The sequence below is a fragment of the Lampetra fluviatilis genome, chromosome 38, assembly GCF_964198595.1.
Source record: "Lampetra fluviatilis chromosome 38, kcLamFluv1.1, whole genome shotgun sequence".
Classification (NCBI taxonomy): domain Eukaryota; kingdom Metazoa; phylum Chordata; class Hyperoartia; order Petromyzontiformes; family Petromyzontidae; genus Lampetra; species Lampetra fluviatilis.
Window position 1 is genome coordinate 10,709,301 of NC_136312.1, and position 18,618 is coordinate 10,727,918.

An 18,618-nucleotide genomic window follows, 5' to 3' on the forward strand; every position below is an offset into this window, starting at 1 on the left:
GAGTGCAGGGTCACACAGGGAGGTCACTGCGCAGATCTGGCAGCGGTGTGAGCCTGTGCGTGCGCGTGCTGCCGCCTGTCAGGCAACGTGGAGTGCAGGATCGCGCTGGGAGGTCACTGCGACCCACGGACCGCCGTGCGCACGCTGCTCAAGTCCGTGGACGTCAGCCAAGGCGCCTCGCACCAGCTGTGGTGGGGCACCCTCGCCGCCGTATTTGTCGCTCGCGGATCTCTCTCGTTGTTTCTGCTAATCATGATTAGAACGCCAATGCGGATTACGTTACTTATGATCATCGTCATGACGTTGTTGCTGATACTGATACTGCTTTTGGACAATCTTCGGTGAAGTCAATAACGCATGGGATCATTTGTCGCTTAGGGCAGGGGTTGGCAACCTACGGCTCTGGAGCCGCATGCGGCTCTTTGAGGGCGTCGTTCACATTGCATTACGGCTCTTGAAATTTTGAGTTTTTTTACCGAATTCGAAAAAAATGGCTCCTCTTAATATTTTGGTTGGTGACTCCTGGCTTAGGATCATGAGACAAGCCTACTTGGAGGCGGCCCTGCTCTTCTGCCGTCTGAGCGAAAAGACTCGGGCGAGCGAGGCTCACACAGAACAGGATGCGGTGGCCGCGAAGGGGAAGATGGATCCTGCAAAGCAGCCAAACAAGTCCAAGGCAGGTCTCGCTCCGTGTAAATCCGTACCCAATGTGCGTTTTGTTATCAGAAGTGTTTAATTGGCAGTTACGGAAGCTGACTGGGTAGCCTTTGGAACAAAATGTGCTTGTGGATTTAAACGGAGAAGTTTGCTTGGGCTTGTGTTTGCAAGTTTTGAGCAACCATTTGTTCAACTTGGTCAAATTCGAGTGGGCCCCGAACATGGATTTGAGCGGGCAACCTTGTTCAGACATTTGTACGAGACTAAAAGCATGCACACAGACACAGCTATTAAGAAAAGTGCACATTTCAGAAAGCCATCACCAGATAAGCCACTTCGTTAAGCTGTCATGGCTTGACGACATAAGAGATTGATGCCAGAATGATGTGGCACCACTTGAGCATTTTGGCACAAGACAGAGTAAAGTGGAAACAAATTATTTAATGAGCAGAGGACACCTACGCGCTATCTGCCCATGGATCGTGATGATGATTCCCTATATATTAATACAAATTCTCCTGGTGAGATGTTAACTACCTCGACTGGCATACAGCAGGTCGTGGGTTGGATCACGACCCTGACGCCCGTATATTTGGAGTTTGCATGTTCTCCTCGTAGATTTGGTTTTCCCATCAATATTTATAAACATGCGTTTAGAGTATTTTTCTGCTATAAATTTAGACGTGATAACCTACAAACTATCATTTGTGGCCAGGTCGCTTCTGAAAAAGAGCCACATAACTCAGTGGGCCTTACCTTGTAAAATAAAAAAAATGGTTTAGTTTATATGCTTGCGTGTAACATGTACGGCCCATTGTCAGTCCACTGCTGGATGAGGGCCTGTCCATCCATTGTGGGATGTGTGGAGTTACTTGACCACATTTTGCCACGCTGGTCCATAAAATCCGGTGAACGCTGGGGAGTGTAGGCATGTTAGCAAAGAAGTACAGAACAGCAATGGATTTTTTTTGCAGTGGCTTCTGCTTCTGACAAGGTAGCCCCACAGCCAACAACACGCATTGCATTGAATTTACAAAAGGAGCTGTACCTGTACATGAATTAGTATATATTTGTTTTTTTTTGTGTGTGCCTGTACCACTGCCATGATCTCTTAGGTTGTTGTGCGAGGCCGGAGTCAAGCGCTGGCGGAACGGGGGCTGTCGGTGTCGGAGCGCTACAGCTTGTTGGCATGGATCGCCACTCGGGCAGCCACCCAGGTCAGAGGTCACACCTGGAAAGGCAGCACTCAAAAATGACATCCTTCCTTTGTTGACCAGAGACTACATGAAGGCATCTCGGAGGTTAGCTCTGCGATATCCGCTTCTGTGGGCCGTCATCTAGAGCAATTGAGATGAAATATATACTCCAAAAAAATACTCGATATTCCAACGATGTATCTCATCAGTGTCTGTTTAGCTAGCGACACTGCTTTGTGTTAGTTTGTTGTCCTTCCCCACACCTCCGATGAGCACGGTTGGCTACGTACAGTGCGAAAGAGGTTCAACATATATGATACACATTTACATTGTTTTTTCAGTTTGCATCCTTATCTATTAGCCTCCTGTAAAAGAAAATATAAACTTATCCCCAGGGCCTAAACGGAGAATATCAGCAGGGGTATCTCGGTGTGGCTCCAACACAGCCATTATAATCCATCCTTCTGGACAAGGGGGAAAATAGAGTGAACAGATCAGTTGGTTGGGACAACATGAGCAAAGAGGAACATAAACTGTTATGGAAATGAACCCTAATTTATGAGGATTACACGAGATCAGCAAGGTTGGCTACGTACGGTGCGAAAGAAGTTCACCGTACACACATACATACATAGATGCAATATAAACAGCCACCTCTGCTACAGAGTTCAAGTATTTGTTTTAGATGCACAGAGCTAACCTTGGCGGGCATTACCTGCGTGTACTGCACGGCGTTTACCCGGTCCGCAGGTGGGCGAGTGCTGCCTGGCGTGGGGGAGGCTCCTCTCCGACCAATCGGGGGATGTCCTGGGGAGAGAGGTCGCCCTCCATCTCCCAGAATTCATGCTTCTTGACCTGGTTGCTTCGCACAGCCTTGCTGCGCCTGGTGAGAGAACCTGTGTTCGTGCGCGAGCACCACGGTGGCGAGATGCCAACTACCTCGCCTGGTGTACAGGAGGTCGTGGGTGTCTATCCCGACCCTGATGCCTGCTGTATATTTGGTGTTTGCGTGTCTCTCATCATCATCACGGTGGCGAGATGTTAACTACCTCGCCTGGTGTGCAGGAGGTTGTGGGTGTCTATCCCGACACTGACGACGCCTGCTGGCTCAAAGGTCATAAGTCATCCACAGCTCCTCATCAAGAGCAAACTTCCTCAGTTTCTTCCGGTCACAATGAGCCCTCACGCGACTGTACGGAAAGAATAACTCGGGCGGGCGCACGGAGCAGGGCCGTATTATTAGCCTACAAAGAAGAATTGACCATTTTTGTCTTTGTATGATAAAACATGCAACCGAGATAGCTTCTTGAATAAACACATTTGTATAGCAAGGATAGGCACAGTTTATATACAAAGATGCAGAGCCATGTCAATGACAATCGTACGTTTCATAAGGTGAGAGAAATTAACACTGGAGATTCACTTTTAGGGGGGTTTTTTCTTTGCAAAATTATCAATAACATCTTCAGATGGTGTTTTTCGCACAATCTCAGTCTCATTAGAGAGTAGTTTAAGGGTAGGCGAGGCGTTGTTGTCCTGTGGTTGATTGGAGACAGTTTATTGTCATCAGCGTTAGCTGATAAAAAACAAGTGCCTAGGGCCTACAAGAACCTTAATCCGGCCCCGACACAGGGCGCCTAAAACTGTCGATTCCCCTTTTTTCCTCCGAACCGTCGGCGTCCGTGACGCGGGATGGGCAGACGCTGCGGAGCCAACGCTGGGATTCAGGGACGAGACCGTGTCCAGGTGCCGCTCCCGAGCCGCCACCCTCACCTGGGCTCAGCTGCTGCGCTACCGAGGAGCGATCGTCCGTCGTACGGACCTCGCCTCGCAGCTCGGTGAGCTCCGACAATGACGACGTCGCCGAATGGGAGAACACTTTGGCGTTTCTTTGTGTTCACGATCATCGTTGACTGGAAGGTGATGCGGCTGCGGATCAGTAGAGCCCCCAGATTTTGCTTTAAATTCTCAGCCAGGGTGCACCATCATCATCAACAACAGCAGCAGCAGCGTTATGATCAAGATAGTCCACATTAGTGTCATCATCAGACGCAGCAACACTCAGGCTTTTCTTTTGCATGTTGGTCGCCCGTCCAAGCACTATCCAGGTTCAACTGTGCTTAGGTTGGTGTAACACGTCGTAGTCTTTCGTGACCAATATTATCCATAATAAAGGTTTTTGGGTTAGATCACGTAAGTATATCTGTGAAAAAGAGCTTCATAGCTCATCAGATTTCTCCAGGATAAATAAAGATTTTGATAACTGTTATACTAGTGCGGAATCATCATTATCGTCGTCGTACATTGTGTATCGTGGCGAAACCGCACAAGTGAAAGTGAGTCACGTGCGGATGTGTTGCACGTGTGCCGCAGACTACTTCCCCGGGCGCCGGCGGGCCGCCATCGGCGGCTGTCTCGTCCGATCGCCGCTCGACCTCGGGAGCTGCCGCTTGTTTCTGCGAGCGGGAGCCGTTCACCGCTTCCTGGCGGAGCGGCTCGCGGCATACGTGGCTGGGCCGTGCCGCGCACCCCCCGCGCCGCAGCAGCTGCTGCACACTCCGCCGCACGCCCCCAGCGTGGCTAGCCAGGTGACGCTCACGCGAGCCTTGGTGGCGAGCTCCCGTGTGTTTGTCGCCCGTGTCCTTCTGGCCCACCGTCTTTGTTTGTTGGCTCTGAATGGGAATGGCAGTTGGGAAAAAACCGTCATGGTTTTTTTTTACACCCGTGGCTCATCATTCCGTTGTGGAATTTCCACTGCAAGCTTGGGACTGCCAAGGGAGTTCAGCATCATCCCACACTCACTGAATATGGACCCACTGTTGGCAACTTTTTTTGTCCAGTTTTGGATGAAGATTTTTTTACAATTATTTTTCTATCTACGTGGCTTTACCGAAAGACCCAAAGAATATGTTTCTCCAACAAATGCATTGTAAACGTTTTAACAACACACAAATCTGGCCCACAAACCCTGACCTGAACTTAAGTTTTCCGTATTGATTGATTCCAGGAATTGGCAGACGCGCTGGCTAAGGCTGACTCGCTGACGGGTTTGGTGATGATGCAGCCACTCACGCCACCGGCTGTCCAAGGAGGAGAGGGGGCTTCCGAGACAGACCCCGCATTTGGAGCCAAGAGCAATGAGTTGTGCCTGCAGTGGCACCAGCCTCTGCTGGAGCCCTTGAGACTGACCAAGGAGGTGAACCAAACCCCTTGCCCTGCGCCGTCGACGTGCCTTGCGCTGTGGCGCATTTGCCGCTACTGGCAGCGGTTTTGTGGTTCTGAGCCCAGCCGCCGCCCCGGTCGATACCGGCTGGTGCGTTCACCAAACCGCGCACCGTCTGCTTCGCAGTGAACGTTAAAGATCTCGTGACATTCATTTGAAAAAGATCTCGCGACGTTTTTGCCAGCTTCACGGTTCAAGTTTACCGAGCCCCATTCTCGCTTCGCTGCAGGTGATGCTGTTCACCGCCAGCAACACGAGGCCCTTTCGCGTCATCGACGTCAGAACGTGCGGTTCAGCCGACGCCAGCTGTAACTGCCGCCCCGTTCTGCTCTCCAGGTGAATCCTCCACCCCGGGCGTGTTCGCGGAGTCGTCGTTCTCAACGCCAAACTGTCATTTTAGGATTTTCATGAGAGAAATAAATTTCTATTTGTCGCATCATCCCATGCTAGAGAACATTCTCCTAAAGTTTACATCACAGAACTACTGAGTTCCCTTTAAACAGAACATAACATACGTCCACAAAGCTGGAATGTAGTTTAAAAAAGCATTGACAAACCATACATCTAATTTTTATTTCAAGGTTCGTTTCTTACCACACTTGAAATACAGTTTAATCAAGGGTAGCAGAAACCTGGAGTCAAACTTAGCGTCACGGTGGCATTCGTCCCCGAAAACTAACCGGCCGCCACTGTGTTTATTCTCCGATGTGTTTTTGGATAGTAAAAGATCATAGTTGTACCGCATTTTATTTGGCATAATGTCCGGCATTTCGCTCCAACTCCTGGGAGCTTCTTCTTCTACTTCTTCTCAAGTTCGCGAAGCCGTACAGCACGACCGTGCACACCTACGAGGTAGTTCCACGATTTTTATTCGCCTGCCTCCCGTCGCCCTTTGTCACCTCCCCCACGTGACGCAGGCTGCACGCGCTGAGCCCTCGCCTGGCGTCGCTGAGGTCGCAGGTGTCCTTGCTCGCGGCAGACGAACCCTCCTCCTCGCCACACCCTCCCGCCCTACCGTTGGCCGTGCCTCCTGGCCACGGCTCGACCGTCGGGGAGAGGCAGAAGCCGGCGGCGGCGCGGCTAAAAGCGGCAGCTGGCGCCGACGGAGCGAACCTAGGCACCTTGAAGCTGCAGGTACTGGGCGAGCGGTGGGTGTGGGGGGTCCGTGGGTTGAGTCTCACTCTGAGGGATGTGGCGGCTGCTCACTTTGAGTCTCGGTTCATGCCTCGCCATTCACGGTGGGATTTACTTGCCTGTGCAATGAAGCTTAAAGACAAATATCCCCCTTGTAGCCTTAACAGACTTACGGTAAGCGCTGTTAGCGAGTACCTATAAAGGCCGGCATGGCACACGAGGGGGCTCACACACACACACACACGTGAGATTGAGCTTATTAAAGCTTCTTAAAAACATGCATGGGAATGTGTACACTTGAGCTTGATAGCCATGATTAGTGGCTGGATTCCGTTGTTGAGGCTCTCGTTTTTTATTGATTGCCAACGCCATAGCTGCGTGAGGGTGAGGAGTGTGACTAATTCAGAGGACAGGTGGAGCTGGTTCGAGGAGGAGCGGGGTGTTGAGTATAAAGGCGTGGCAGGATCAGAGCTCTGGGCTGAGTGCTGTAGTAACAGCTGTGGTGTCAGGTCTGTGTTTACCTGCTGCTGTTATTTTAATAGACATTGTGAACATGGACCTTGCCCCCTTATCTCATCAGCCACCGCAGTCGACAGACTCTTGCCAGGCTTATCTAAGGGGGATTATGTTAGGTCACGGGGATATTTGTTGTTGTGGTTCATTAATACGAAGCCTTTCGCATCAATTGTGCTCACCAGGTCGGTCCGTGATTTACTGCACAACACGCGCATTGGGTCGACGCAGTGTTACTGGGTTGTTCTCGCGTGTTCCGGCCCGATGTCCCAACGTTTCGATCCACATGCCGGGAGCTTCTTAAGGAGCTGAATTGTTTTAAGTTTACATCCTCAAGAAGCTCCGAGCGTGCGGCTCAAAACGTCGGGCATGGTGCCGAACAAACGCGCGGTACGACCTGAACTCGTCCCGAGAGCCACGCGAAACAACGGTGCAAACATAACGCCGTTAACTTTAACATGTGAGAAACATGCCTACGTAACGTAAATGCACGGTTCCGAAGTGTGAAATCTATTTCCATTTCAGTTCTATTCTTGCGTATGGCACCAATATTTTCGGGAGCTTAATGCCAATGCCTGAGGCCTACTAGCCACGAGAGGGCTTCAGGAGACAGGTGTTTGTAGTTGTGCTTTTCCTCCGTTGAAGGAGCGCAGACTCACGTAGTTTGCACTGTATGGTCCAACTACGTTGTAGTTGCAATGTTTAGTTTTTATTCGTGCTTTTCAAGGTTTTTCCACATAAAACCACAGGCACTTTGACGTTAGATACAATGCGCAAGTTTTTCAAGTTGATGTTGTCGTTCTGTCTCTCCCTGCATGACGTATTGCTGCAGGACCTGGCCAGGGAGTGCGCTGCGGAGATTCGACGCTTGCTGGGTTCCCACGCGGATTCCGAGCCACTTTCAGAGGTGACCGCAATAAGCAACGAATTGTTGATCAAACCTAATCCTCCAACATGCACTTCCCTTGGCCCTGCTGGAGACATGATGCACCAATTCTCGTGTTCATGCAAGTGGAAAGGTGAGCATTAGTTATGCTTGGCGTTTGCAAGCATGGCTACTGTTTTCTCCAGGTTATAAGATAATAAGATTAACCTTTTCTCCTTTGTTTTTAAAGGAAGACGTTGCAAAGGGGGGGGGGTCTGATAATGAATCGGGAAGGTGTGCGTGCGACTAGAATTGTGCGAAATTTATTATTGACACCAGGCACAAGTTTGGAGAGAGTCTTGCTTTCTGGAGCTTCTTATTCATCCAAAGCGTACGGTAACTACAAAACAATTAATAATTAGCGCTCACAAAGGGCTCTAAATGATCCGTTAAACATGTGTATTATTACCAAACTGCGTGTCAGCCGTTTCCTCTCTGATCAGCGACCTCTAGGTGTTGCTGCTGGAAGGACGTGCTGTCTAACCTTTTGCCTTGTTTTTGCAAAAAATTTTCACCTTTAACCTTAAGTAATACATTCTAATCTTAGTTCTTTCGGTAAAGTCACGTAGAAGGGAAAAAACAATAAAATAATAAAAATAAAACAATAAAATTCTCACGACGTTTCGAGTGCAACACAAGCAATCATCATCAGGTGTGAAAACGTCGTGAGAATTTGATTGTTTTATTTTGATTATTTTATTGTTTTTTCCCTTCTACGTGACTTTACCGAAAGAACCAAGAATGTGAATCCCTGCAGTCACGAAAGCTTTAAATCGAAATTTTATAAATTATAATTAATTGAAATCAGAATATATATTTATCCTTGGAGGAATCCGAGGAGCTATAAAGCTGGTTCTCACAGATGTCCAGTCGGGGTGGGTCGGCAACTCCGTAAAGCCCCCATTGTCAGTACGCTGCCATTCACCTCGGTATGTAGGGGAGACGTCGTGCGGTTTGTCCTTGCTTTGAGCTACGAACCTGGCAACTTGTGTTTCATTACCGTCCACAGCGCACATTCGTGTGGCCTTTACTGAGCCCCCCATCAGTCGATTTGGCCTTAAAAGGGTGTCTGGTGCAGTGGGTGCTTTCCGTTAAAAACTTTAAACGCTCATGGATTTTTTTCATGGAAGTTTAATTTCAATAAAAATGTACCTTGTAAATGGAGATCATGACAATGTACGTACCCCAGTTTTCGTTTGCTATGTTACTGAAATATGCTCAACGTTTTTCTCTATCCCCCCCCCCCATCAGATGCCCTTTGACCTTTCCCATAATGCCTTGCGGAGTTTGGAGGCAACGTTCAGCACAGCCAGCGGGTTCCGCGTGACGGAGGGGCGACTTCACGACTGGCTCGGCAAACTCCTGAGCCAGATGCCAAACGGCCTACGACAATAATTAAGATGAAAAATCGGCCCTTACAAAAAAAATTAACCCCTAATTATTTATTCTGCAGCAATCGTAAGAAAAAATCCATACAGCCCTACGAGATGTTAAAATCATTATAATGCAGAATTGTTCGTGAAAAATTGAAAAAACACTGTATTTTACTTTCTAATGAATTTTATTGTTTCGTCTTTTAAAATCCGTTTTGTTAAGAAATATTCTGACTCATTTCTTTAACAAATGATAGATGTGAATAAACATATATACCTAACTTACACTTCCTCTACAGTTGCTTACATTAGATGTATCATTGGTAATATGGCGATAAATAAATGTTATGTATACCCAAGCAATACCTTTGTGCTGGTAAAATCAGTTTAAATATTTTTTTCTTCCCAAAGAGGATGAGCTGACCCAATGTACTCGCAGGGAAAGTGAAATTGGCAGCAAGTGCCCGAGTTGGCTTTTGCCCATCAACAGCCAAACTCTAAAATATTACATTTCCCCATGTGTGTTGAACCTCTTAGCACCGTACGAACGACGACAAACTAAACCCAAAAGGCAGTTCTCGCTCTCACACGAACAAGAGCACAGGAGGAGCCAAGAGGTGAAATTACTTTTTGCCGGAGCCTGAATCTCTAACGTTGGTGGTGGGAGAGAAGACTGGCTGTGGAAATGACCACTGTGCCAATATAGGAATTCGTTACATCGTATCATGGCTTACATCTTGGGGCACGACGTCATCACCAAGGCACTGTTTCACAGACAGGAGAGTAGTCTGCCAGTATGGGGCGATGTTGCTTTGTGGTTTTCGCCAATGAAGTAAATTGCAGGTGATTTTCAAATTTGGACTGTGACATTGCCGCAGAAGACGTACTCTTTTTTCAAATGAAGTAGGGAAATCGTTCACATCCACTGTGGAGCAGATGGCACATTAACACGTAGGCTTTCGCGACCAATATCCATAGGTTTTTTTTGGTTAGAATTGTAATTGTTACAGGTTTACTTTTCAACACAACGCCATGCTAAACTAGTAAATAATTGGCACGTTTTGTGACAAACCTTACTAATTGGCTGTCGGGTGGTGGCGGGTTTAATGACACATTCATATTTACGCTATCTAACCAAAAAAAACCCCTCAGACGACACATTGTTGAATAATTATCTACCGGCAGGGTTAACCGGGGTGGCTGCGAGGCTCGAACCGCGAACCTCTGCCACAAGCGGGGCTCTCACTGCCGCTCGGCCATTTCACGTTTAAAAGAAGACTCCACGACGGTGGATCGGTGCGTTGATCAGATCACATAAAACTAAAATTAGCAGAATAGAGCTCTTTTCAAAGCCTCCGTGTTAAACCAAAAATTTGCAGCACTGCTGGATAAAGGCCTCCTCATGGCGCGTCGTGTGAATGCCAGGCTCTCAACTTGCCCCATGCCATCTGATTCCCGTCGCTGATTCGGTGACTCCAGCAGCATGGAGGCGGTGGCTTAGATTGTTGGGTTTAGACTTCTGGGTGAGCGCTTCACTCGTTGGAGTCTGGCGCAGGGTTATTGCGGTCTCCTGAATCCTCGCGCGACTGTTCTTGGCAGCCACATTGGTAGGGGCCTGTGAAGCAGCTTTTGTGTTTGATGCCCACAGTGATAATTCCTAGTTCACCTGCTCAATCGTTGCTCTTATAGCCCCTATACATCGTGGCTGTTGAAGTCTCTGATGTGTAGCGCAGAGAGCAAGGCCATTAAAAAAATCAAACTCCTAAACTAGTACTTTTTGGTTAGGTGGACTTCTCAATGAATGGTCTTCACACCTTCCCCACTCCCTTCCCCTCCCCAGGACTTAAGTCCATATTTGCGTACATAAGTTAGTTGCTTGTATCTACAGTATCGATCACACTTCGGTTAATATTGTCTCGGGCATATCCTAGCTCAAACTTATCCTCGCTTGAAATAAAATACCAAACCATTCATGGAAAGCAGCCGTTAACTCTTCGGAGGCACGTTTTTTACAGGTATTGACGGAGGCGTCCGTCCCAGATTCTAACTAAACACGGTGATAGATGCTGCGTGCATTGTGCTCGCCTGTGAATGATGCCACCTGCAGTAGCGGCCACTAGCTGCCTGCAGGACTGCAGCGTGGCCAAGGGGGGAGTGTGCCGTGGCTGCAGAGGTGTGGAGCCTGAGCAAATCTGTAGTTTTAGTAAGTTCATTTTAAAAAGGCAGGTAGTTTTATCCCCCATACTTTTTGCTTTCAAATGCAACGATAAAAACGACGATTTAATAACCAGAACGTTCAGGGCCGGCCCGAGGCATAAGCGAACTAAGCGGCTGCTTGGGGCCCCCTGGCCACCAGGGGGCCCCCGAATCGTTTTTTTTTACAATTAAATAACTTAAACAAGTGATATAAATGAATTAATGAATGAATGAATAAATGATTCAAGACAAGAAAATTCTGTCGACAACTGCTGCTTTGTCACGGCTCACGGATGTCACGGCTCATTGACAATTCGCGTGGGCGCGGGCGCGGGCGCGGGCAGGTGCGCGCAATTGTACGTCACGATAATAAATACGCCTAAGCCATGTCACAAAAAAGGACGTTAATACTAATGACTTGCAGTCATTAGTATTAATAACAAAGTTGGCCAAGCAATACCATACAATGATGTCATTAGTGACTTTGCCTCCAGAAAAGCTAGGAAGGAACGATTTTGAGGTCATTGTTGTACAGTTGACATTGTTGAACCCTTGCTGTTCTTATGTTTGCTTTCATTATTTAAGTATCTTTTTTTTTGTAACATTCTATTTTTGATTAGATTAATGTTTGTCTATTTTGGTTTTATTTAAAAGATTGCACATTTAATGCACATTTGCAAATAATTTATTTAATATGTTTTTTGTGACCGTTTGTATTCAGAAGTTTTAATAAAAGAGTGAAGTATTTTAAGTGTTGTTTTTATTTTTTATTAATACATAACCTCACTGTATTCGTTTATAATATTCGCTATAACATTATAGTGTGACATTTGTGTCAATAATCTTCTAGCACAGATGAGTCTGCGTGGTGGGAGGGGGGCCCCCAAATCAAATTCTGCTTAGGGCCCCCAAGAGGCTCGGGCCGGCACTGAGAACGTTTACAGCTGACACCAAGTCCTGGTTTGATAGATGGCATAGCTGGCTGTGAAGTGGCTGACACAGGTTCAAATCCCACAATTGTATATTTTTACTCATTTACGTATACAGTATATTACGTATGATGTTCCTTTAACTTGATGTCAACACAACAAGTGATGGTCGCATTACTATGCAAGCCAGATTTACGGGTGTTTAGCATTACCATTTGTAACTTCCTGTACCAGTGCATGGCACACTTTAACGTGTATAGCCGTTTCTAATACCTAAATATATACTCGACAATACCTACACCGCTCGTACACTGGGTCTAACTCGACTAGGTACCCTGCAGTTTACTGCACTGTCGCTGTACACAGAGCACACTAAATGCATGTTTCTAAATGTATGTGGAGGGAAAAACCGGAGGAGCCAGAGAAAAATCCACACGACCACGGAGAGAATATGCAAACTCAAAATATACAGCAGGCGTCAGGGTCTGGATCGAACCCACGACCTGCGTACCAGGCGCCCAAATCAATGCAGTAGGCAAAATACTTTCGTGAATCAAAGTGCAATATTTATTTGCAGGTACAATTTGTGGAAAAAAGTAAGCTTGTGTACACATTTTTTATTCCATTATTGACATGATAAATACAGCCACGAGCAATTACTGTATTAAAGTCAAACACTACTTTGCAAATCAGAATATCGTAAGATACTTCAAAGGCCAAGAGGCACATGATCAAGATCAACACAGTCTGAGATTGGTATCCAAAGTCAATCGTGATAATAAAAAAATTATTGGTGTCCCACATTGTACTTTTCCGATGTGAATCATAGCAAACAGACGACACAATAGCATTGGTTTAAAAGGTCACAAGCCTGCTGATGAAACTCAAGTAGAAACTGGTCCACGGTTATGTTGTTCCAACAAAATGAATGCTGGATTATTTAGGAAGGTTATCGTCGTTGCCAACCCATTCCACTGAAGCGCACACACACACCTGTTGACGTGTGTACACGTATGATAAAACAGATCAGAGTATGATTCATTGGCTCTGTCCATTGGCGGAGACTGTTCAATGACATCATAACAATGTGGTGGAAATTCTTTGCCATGTCCTTAACTCGCGCTGTCAATTTCACATGACAGAATTGGCACTTCAGGCAGCTCATGAACAACAACAACAAAATATATGGCAAAAAGTTTACTGATGGTAGAAATCCCCCTATGGATATGTTTACCTTTACATGAATTGCACCCCTGGTTTTCATGAGCTGCGAGATGTTCGAGACATTTTTAAAAGAGTAGAAATGGGATCAAGGACTGAGTGGAGACATTTAAAATCAAGATTAGAGACATCTAAAATCTTACCGTTCTCGTCCAGATACATTACCTCTCTGACATACATACATTTATATTTGAATCAAGATTAAGTGCACCAAAAATTGAATGTACCACTGGGAGGTGAGCACAGAAGACAGGAATGTGAGCCAGTATAATTGAGGTCTTTGGTTACAAGGCCGCGCTCTATAGTTCCTGCTGGAACAGAATAAAGGCAACAAACAGCAGGACCCACAAGGCTGGAGATAAGGTCACCCTGCTAGATGGACTTGGAACATTGCTCTTGCATTTGATGCAGTCTGGGCCGCACAGAGCGCAAAGGTCCATCTCAGAGAGTCGTTTGGATCTGTACACTTCCTCCACTCTTGTCGCTGTGTTTTTTTGGGAAAGGAAAGAGAAGAGTCACACTCGGCCACGCTGTCAACCACAAAAAGTACCCCGTAACAATAACACCAAACTAACTCGCATTGAAACACGTAATACTGTACGTAACACTAAGCGAAGGCACAGCCAAAGTAACAAGTGGGCATTACCAGTCGTGCTTTTGTGTTGTTTATGCCGAGTAGGTTGATGCATATTTAACGCATCACGAATGATAAAAATGCACTGCGTAAAATTCCAACGTTTAAGCAAGCATGCTCCCACTTTGACTTTGGGTCGTGATGTCATTACAGTTTGAAAGTCCTATGCAGAATAAGTAGACGAGGTGTTTCTGAGTGGAAGTCGGGAAATAACATGGTTCCAAAAGTATTTCAAAACTTGCCTATTGTTGTAGCTCACAGATGCAGACTATGAGCAAATCGTCCAGAATGTGCCTATCTTCGTCAGAATCTCGAAGTGGATTGGATTGTCTCAAGGGCTGCATATATCCATTCGCAGATTGTGCAAATGTCGCTTGGCTGGCCTGGGAACGCCTAGGAATTCCCCAGGAAGAGCTAGGGTCTGTCGCCAGGGAAAGGGAGGTCTGGACCGCCACTACTCAACATACTGCTGTAGTGTAGTAGTTTATAGTCTAGTATATTATGTAGTGGTGTATAGTGTAGTGTATAGTGTAGTAGTGCTGGAGTGTGTCGCCAGGGAAAGGGAGGTCTGGACCGCCACTACTCAACACGCTGCTGTAGTGTAGTAGTGCATAGTCTAGTGTATTATGTAGTGGTGTATAGTGTAGTGTATATAGTGTAGTAGTGCTGGAGTCTGTCGTTTGGGAAAGGGAGGTCTGGACCGCCCGACTCAACACGCTGCCGGCGCAACCCTCACCAGGACAAGCGGGTTGAGAAACAAACGAACACATAAATGTGGCCACAGCGACAATTCACGCAGACAATTCACGCAGACCATGAACAAAGAGCCTCCTGCCTTCGGCTACGTCAGGATGTGTTGTGCACTTTGTTGTGTGTGCTCAACGCAAATGACGGACCGGCAGATATTTCACCACAGGTTTATATGCTTTAAATGGATGTAAGGATTTGAGAGGAAAGAAAACTTGTGTTTTCACTAAAATAATTTTTCTATCTGCCTAACTACCATGAACAAATATTGTAATTTTACTGCACGAAAAGAATGTACTTACTTGGTTCATAGTAGTCACTAATAGCAACCACTCCTTCCTTCGCTTTTGCAACTGAAGACACTCGGTATTGTGTAATTTCTACACACGTTGGGCTGTCATTTAGCTGAAAAGAAAATGAGAAACACATGACTTTACCGAAAAAAACTAAGAGTATGTGAACAAAAGTATATCTTGAAATGTATCTCACATCCAAAAACCACGGGTTCCAAGCTTACATGCAGTCAAGGTGGACACTTCACAAACGATAGGAACGTGCGAAGAAAACATCACGTACGTTCACAAAGTAGAGGTAGACCTTTCCCGGTGAGACCTCCACCAGTTTGAGGATTTCGTTGAGGGTGAACAGATTGTCAGCCACGTGAAAGCCACTGAGCAGGTTCACCTCCATGAGAACCATGCCGGAGGGGCCCTCGCCCATCCACCTGGAGCGACAAGAGATGGGCACGAAAGACGTTGTTGGGCAGCGGTCGCGGCTATCGAGTGTTGGCAGGAGGCTGCGCCGTAATTACAGCGGGGACCACAGGCCGAAGGGGTCTAAGGTGCCGTGCTAAGAAGGATGGGACGAATTGGACAAGGCCTTCCATTGGCATCCCTTGCAGCAAGGCCCATTTCAAAGCACGTTACGCCGCTGACGTTTTTGCCTGTTTAATGTGCACCGTGCGAGCTCGCGCAGCCGGCAATCCACACAATGATGGGCATGCAAATGGCTTGGGCCCGATGCCTTGCATTATTGTCTTGTGTAGAAACATCACCCGCGTATTCTGTCACTGTATCATTATATGGCTGTCACTCATTCCCCATTCATTCATCATTTACTGTCATCAATTTCGCTTTTACCGAATTCACACATCACAGATTTACCCCATTGCTTTCTCTCATCGATTTCATTCATCTCACTCTTTGATTCTTAGATCACGACATTTCGATCGCAACACAAACAATCGCCATCAGGTGGGACAACCACAGCAAGAAAAAATCATCTTCCCCATTACATTCATGTCATTATACCGTTATTAATTATTTGCAAAGCACCTTGGTAAAGGTGCTATATAAATTCCGTTCAGATAAGAAGACATAATGAACATTTTAGAACGACGCAAGCATTATTCAGTGTATGGAAAGGCTCCTCGGCCTCACGGGCTGTGCCCGCAACGTACTTTGCACATGCCGTCAGATACACCTTCTCTCCAATGGTACCACTGGCACTGGTATCGTTGAAGTCCAAAGCCAGCACATATTCGGGGGCCGCTGATCGGGCTCTGCGAAGTCCCGGGGCGTCGCGCACATTGTAGAAAACATTCAGCTGTGGAGGCACAGACAATCCAAGTAACGCGTGTGAGCGTTAAATACCGTGTTTATAAACGTGGACAAAAAACACATTCTGACATTTATGAAAAATGTAAGACAACAAGTTTTCACGTTTGTATCGTTGTTTCCAAAATATCTTGCAGCATGTTTGTTTTTGAAGTTTGTCTGCCACAATTGTGCTCGCTGTGTACGTCTCTTGTTTCTTGCCCATGTCACAATCAGACTCGAGCTTGCAATCTCTATGCTAATGATGATGTCCTTGTCTGTCCCTCTGATAGCCAATGCGTCTATCAGTCTTTGTCTTTCTGTTCACGGGTTTGTATCTGTGTTGGCATATTTTTCATCGTGAGCATCCATCTGTTTCTGTGTTTCCTAATCTATGTGTGTTTCTGTTCATCTCTGCTCTGCACGAGTACAGATTTCACATTGCCCTAAATATAAATTTGAAGGCAGTGCATCTCGCATTCACCAACTCTGAGACAAATCAATTGAATGGCTTCATCACTGAATCTAGTCGTTTCCTCATATCGGAAGAGCATTCCAGATGGCCGCAGAAGCGCATCTGAAAGCGCGAGCTGCAGTGACCGTCTTTGTTCGATGGCTACCCAAAAGCCGCTGCGAGGATGACCGGATATTGCATGATGGTTAATGCTCCTTGATGAGATCAGCAAGGTGTTGTGGTTCATTTGTGGCAAACACTTTGTGTGTAATGAGTGCAACTTTAATGTATTCGTTCAGTAACTGGAAGCCAATGCAACTCAGCGAGCACTGGACGGACATGGTCGGACCTCACAGTACCCGTCATGACACGTGCCAAAAAAAGTTGTACACGCTGTAGCTTGCAAATGCTTTTGTCAGACGTCCCGTAGAGTAGTGAGTTGCAATAATAAAACCTTGTTGATAATATGCTACACGCCACCATGGTGGCTATGTCACGACTCAAAAGTGTCCGAATGTGTCGTAGAGCCCTGATATAGTTGATATTTCAAGGAACAATAAACTGCTTTAAGCAGTAAATTATATAAAAACCGTACCTGGCCAATAATGGTCCCTTTCCCAAACGCAGACAACTTCACATTTATGTTTGAGGAAGTAGGAATCTGTTGGAATAAAAAAGGCATATATCTTAAAATTATATTTAAGATCGTGGATATTCTAAAGAGTTATGCATAGTGTTACTAAACTAAAGTACAGTAGCAACGGAGTGGGATATGTAGTCAGGAATAAGGACATTTATCCCTGGCAATGTCTTACCTGCATCAGGTACAGATAACCCACATAAACTTGCAATGTTAATGAATAAAATAAAAACCTCACATTCGTCAACAACAGAGAGGTAGAATCCATTATTGGTGTTCGTTCAATTAGCCTGGCTTCAAGTCCCCAATTAGTTTGGCTTCAAAAGGTTTTACAGGTTTCCTCACTGCCTTGCTGATTTATGTCAATGTTGAGATTAATAAATCAGCTTTAAATGTTTCTTCAAGTCCTGGGAGCTCTATGGATAACCAGAATAATCGTAGATCTATTTGGTCTCATGGATAGCAGGATGTGAAGTAAGAGATCATCTGAATTCTACTGAGTGAGCAGTTCAAAACGTAGATAAACTAACATCACCGGTGTGTTGCAGACTTGGAGCGGTGCCAAGTAAAATCGTAAAAGTGGATAAAACACAGTGCGCTTATCATTACTGCCATGTAGCTATAAAATGAGAATAGTCTATTGCACGTCACTGTGTGCAATATGCTTCGGGCCCAGATCTACTCGAACAGTGGATAGGACGTCTACCTCAAATAGCTTTCAAAATCGTCACTGTCCATTGAAAAATGCCACTTATAAATAAAACAATAAATATTAGAGGGAAAGGGGGAAAAGATCACGCGTTTGGAGATAATCACGAGACTAGTCCTGAGAAAAAAGACGAAAGGATTTGTACAAATCTAGTGGGCAAGGGAGCGATTCGTAGAGCAGTGTTCATCACTGCAAGGCCTTGATGTGTGGCCTCCGACAATACACAAATGTGAAAACACCGCCCCATAATCGTGCTGTCAAACCCCAATGGTTTCAAATGTGTGGCGGCCCTCAGACTGATGAAGTCTTATCGGCGAAAGTGGCCCCCCCTCTGAAAATTAGTGAAGAACACTGGTGTAGATGCACAGGGGGGCTAAGATAAACGAGGACCAATTCTCCTGAGATGTCGATGCCCTATCCTGAATCGTATAACTAAGATGTTCCAGGAATGCCAGGCCAAATTATTTATAGA

At 46.1% G+C, this 18,618-nt stretch overlaps 2 protein-coding genes across 2 annotated transcripts in view; one reads left to right on the top strand and one right to left on the bottom strand.

Moving 5' to 3' along the window:
• CFAP54 (cilia and flagella associated protein 54) overlaps positions 1-9,303 on the top strand; it is a 67,233-nt gene extending 57,930 nt beyond the window's left edge. Inside the window, 11 exon segments of the mRNA XM_078874180.1 lie at positions 83-191; positions 532-676; positions 1,773-1,874; positions 2,604-2,739; positions 3,554-3,691; positions 4,227-4,441; positions 4,861-5,049; positions 5,306-5,412; positions 5,994-6,210; positions 7,556-7,630; positions 8,900-9,303. Of these exon segments, the coding sequence (XP_078730306.1) occupies positions 83-191; positions 532-676; positions 1,773-1,874; positions 2,604-2,739; positions 3,554-3,691; positions 4,227-4,441; positions 4,861-5,049; positions 5,306-5,412; positions 5,994-6,210; positions 7,556-7,630; positions 8,900-9,043 (1,577 nt within the window). The 3' untranslated portion in view covers positions 9,044-9,303.
• A 4,300-nt stretch (positions 9,304-13,603) lies between these two features.
• LOC144945732 (CD109 antigen-like) overlaps positions 13,604-18,618 on the bottom strand; it is a 46,558-nt gene continuing 41,543 nt past the window's right edge. The window contains exons 29-33 of the mRNA XM_078874303.1: positions 17,393-17,458; positions 16,208-16,353; positions 15,325-15,472; positions 15,051-15,153; positions 13,604-13,851 (exon numbers count right to left, since the gene is read on the bottom strand). Coding sequence (XP_078730429.1) covers positions 13,667-13,851; positions 15,051-15,153; positions 15,325-15,472; positions 16,208-16,353; positions 17,393-17,458 — 648 coding nt within the window. The 3' untranslated portion in view covers positions 13,604-13,666. The remainder of the gene's footprint in view (positions 13,852-15,050; positions 15,154-15,324; positions 15,473-16,207; positions 16,354-17,392; positions 17,459-18,618) is intronic.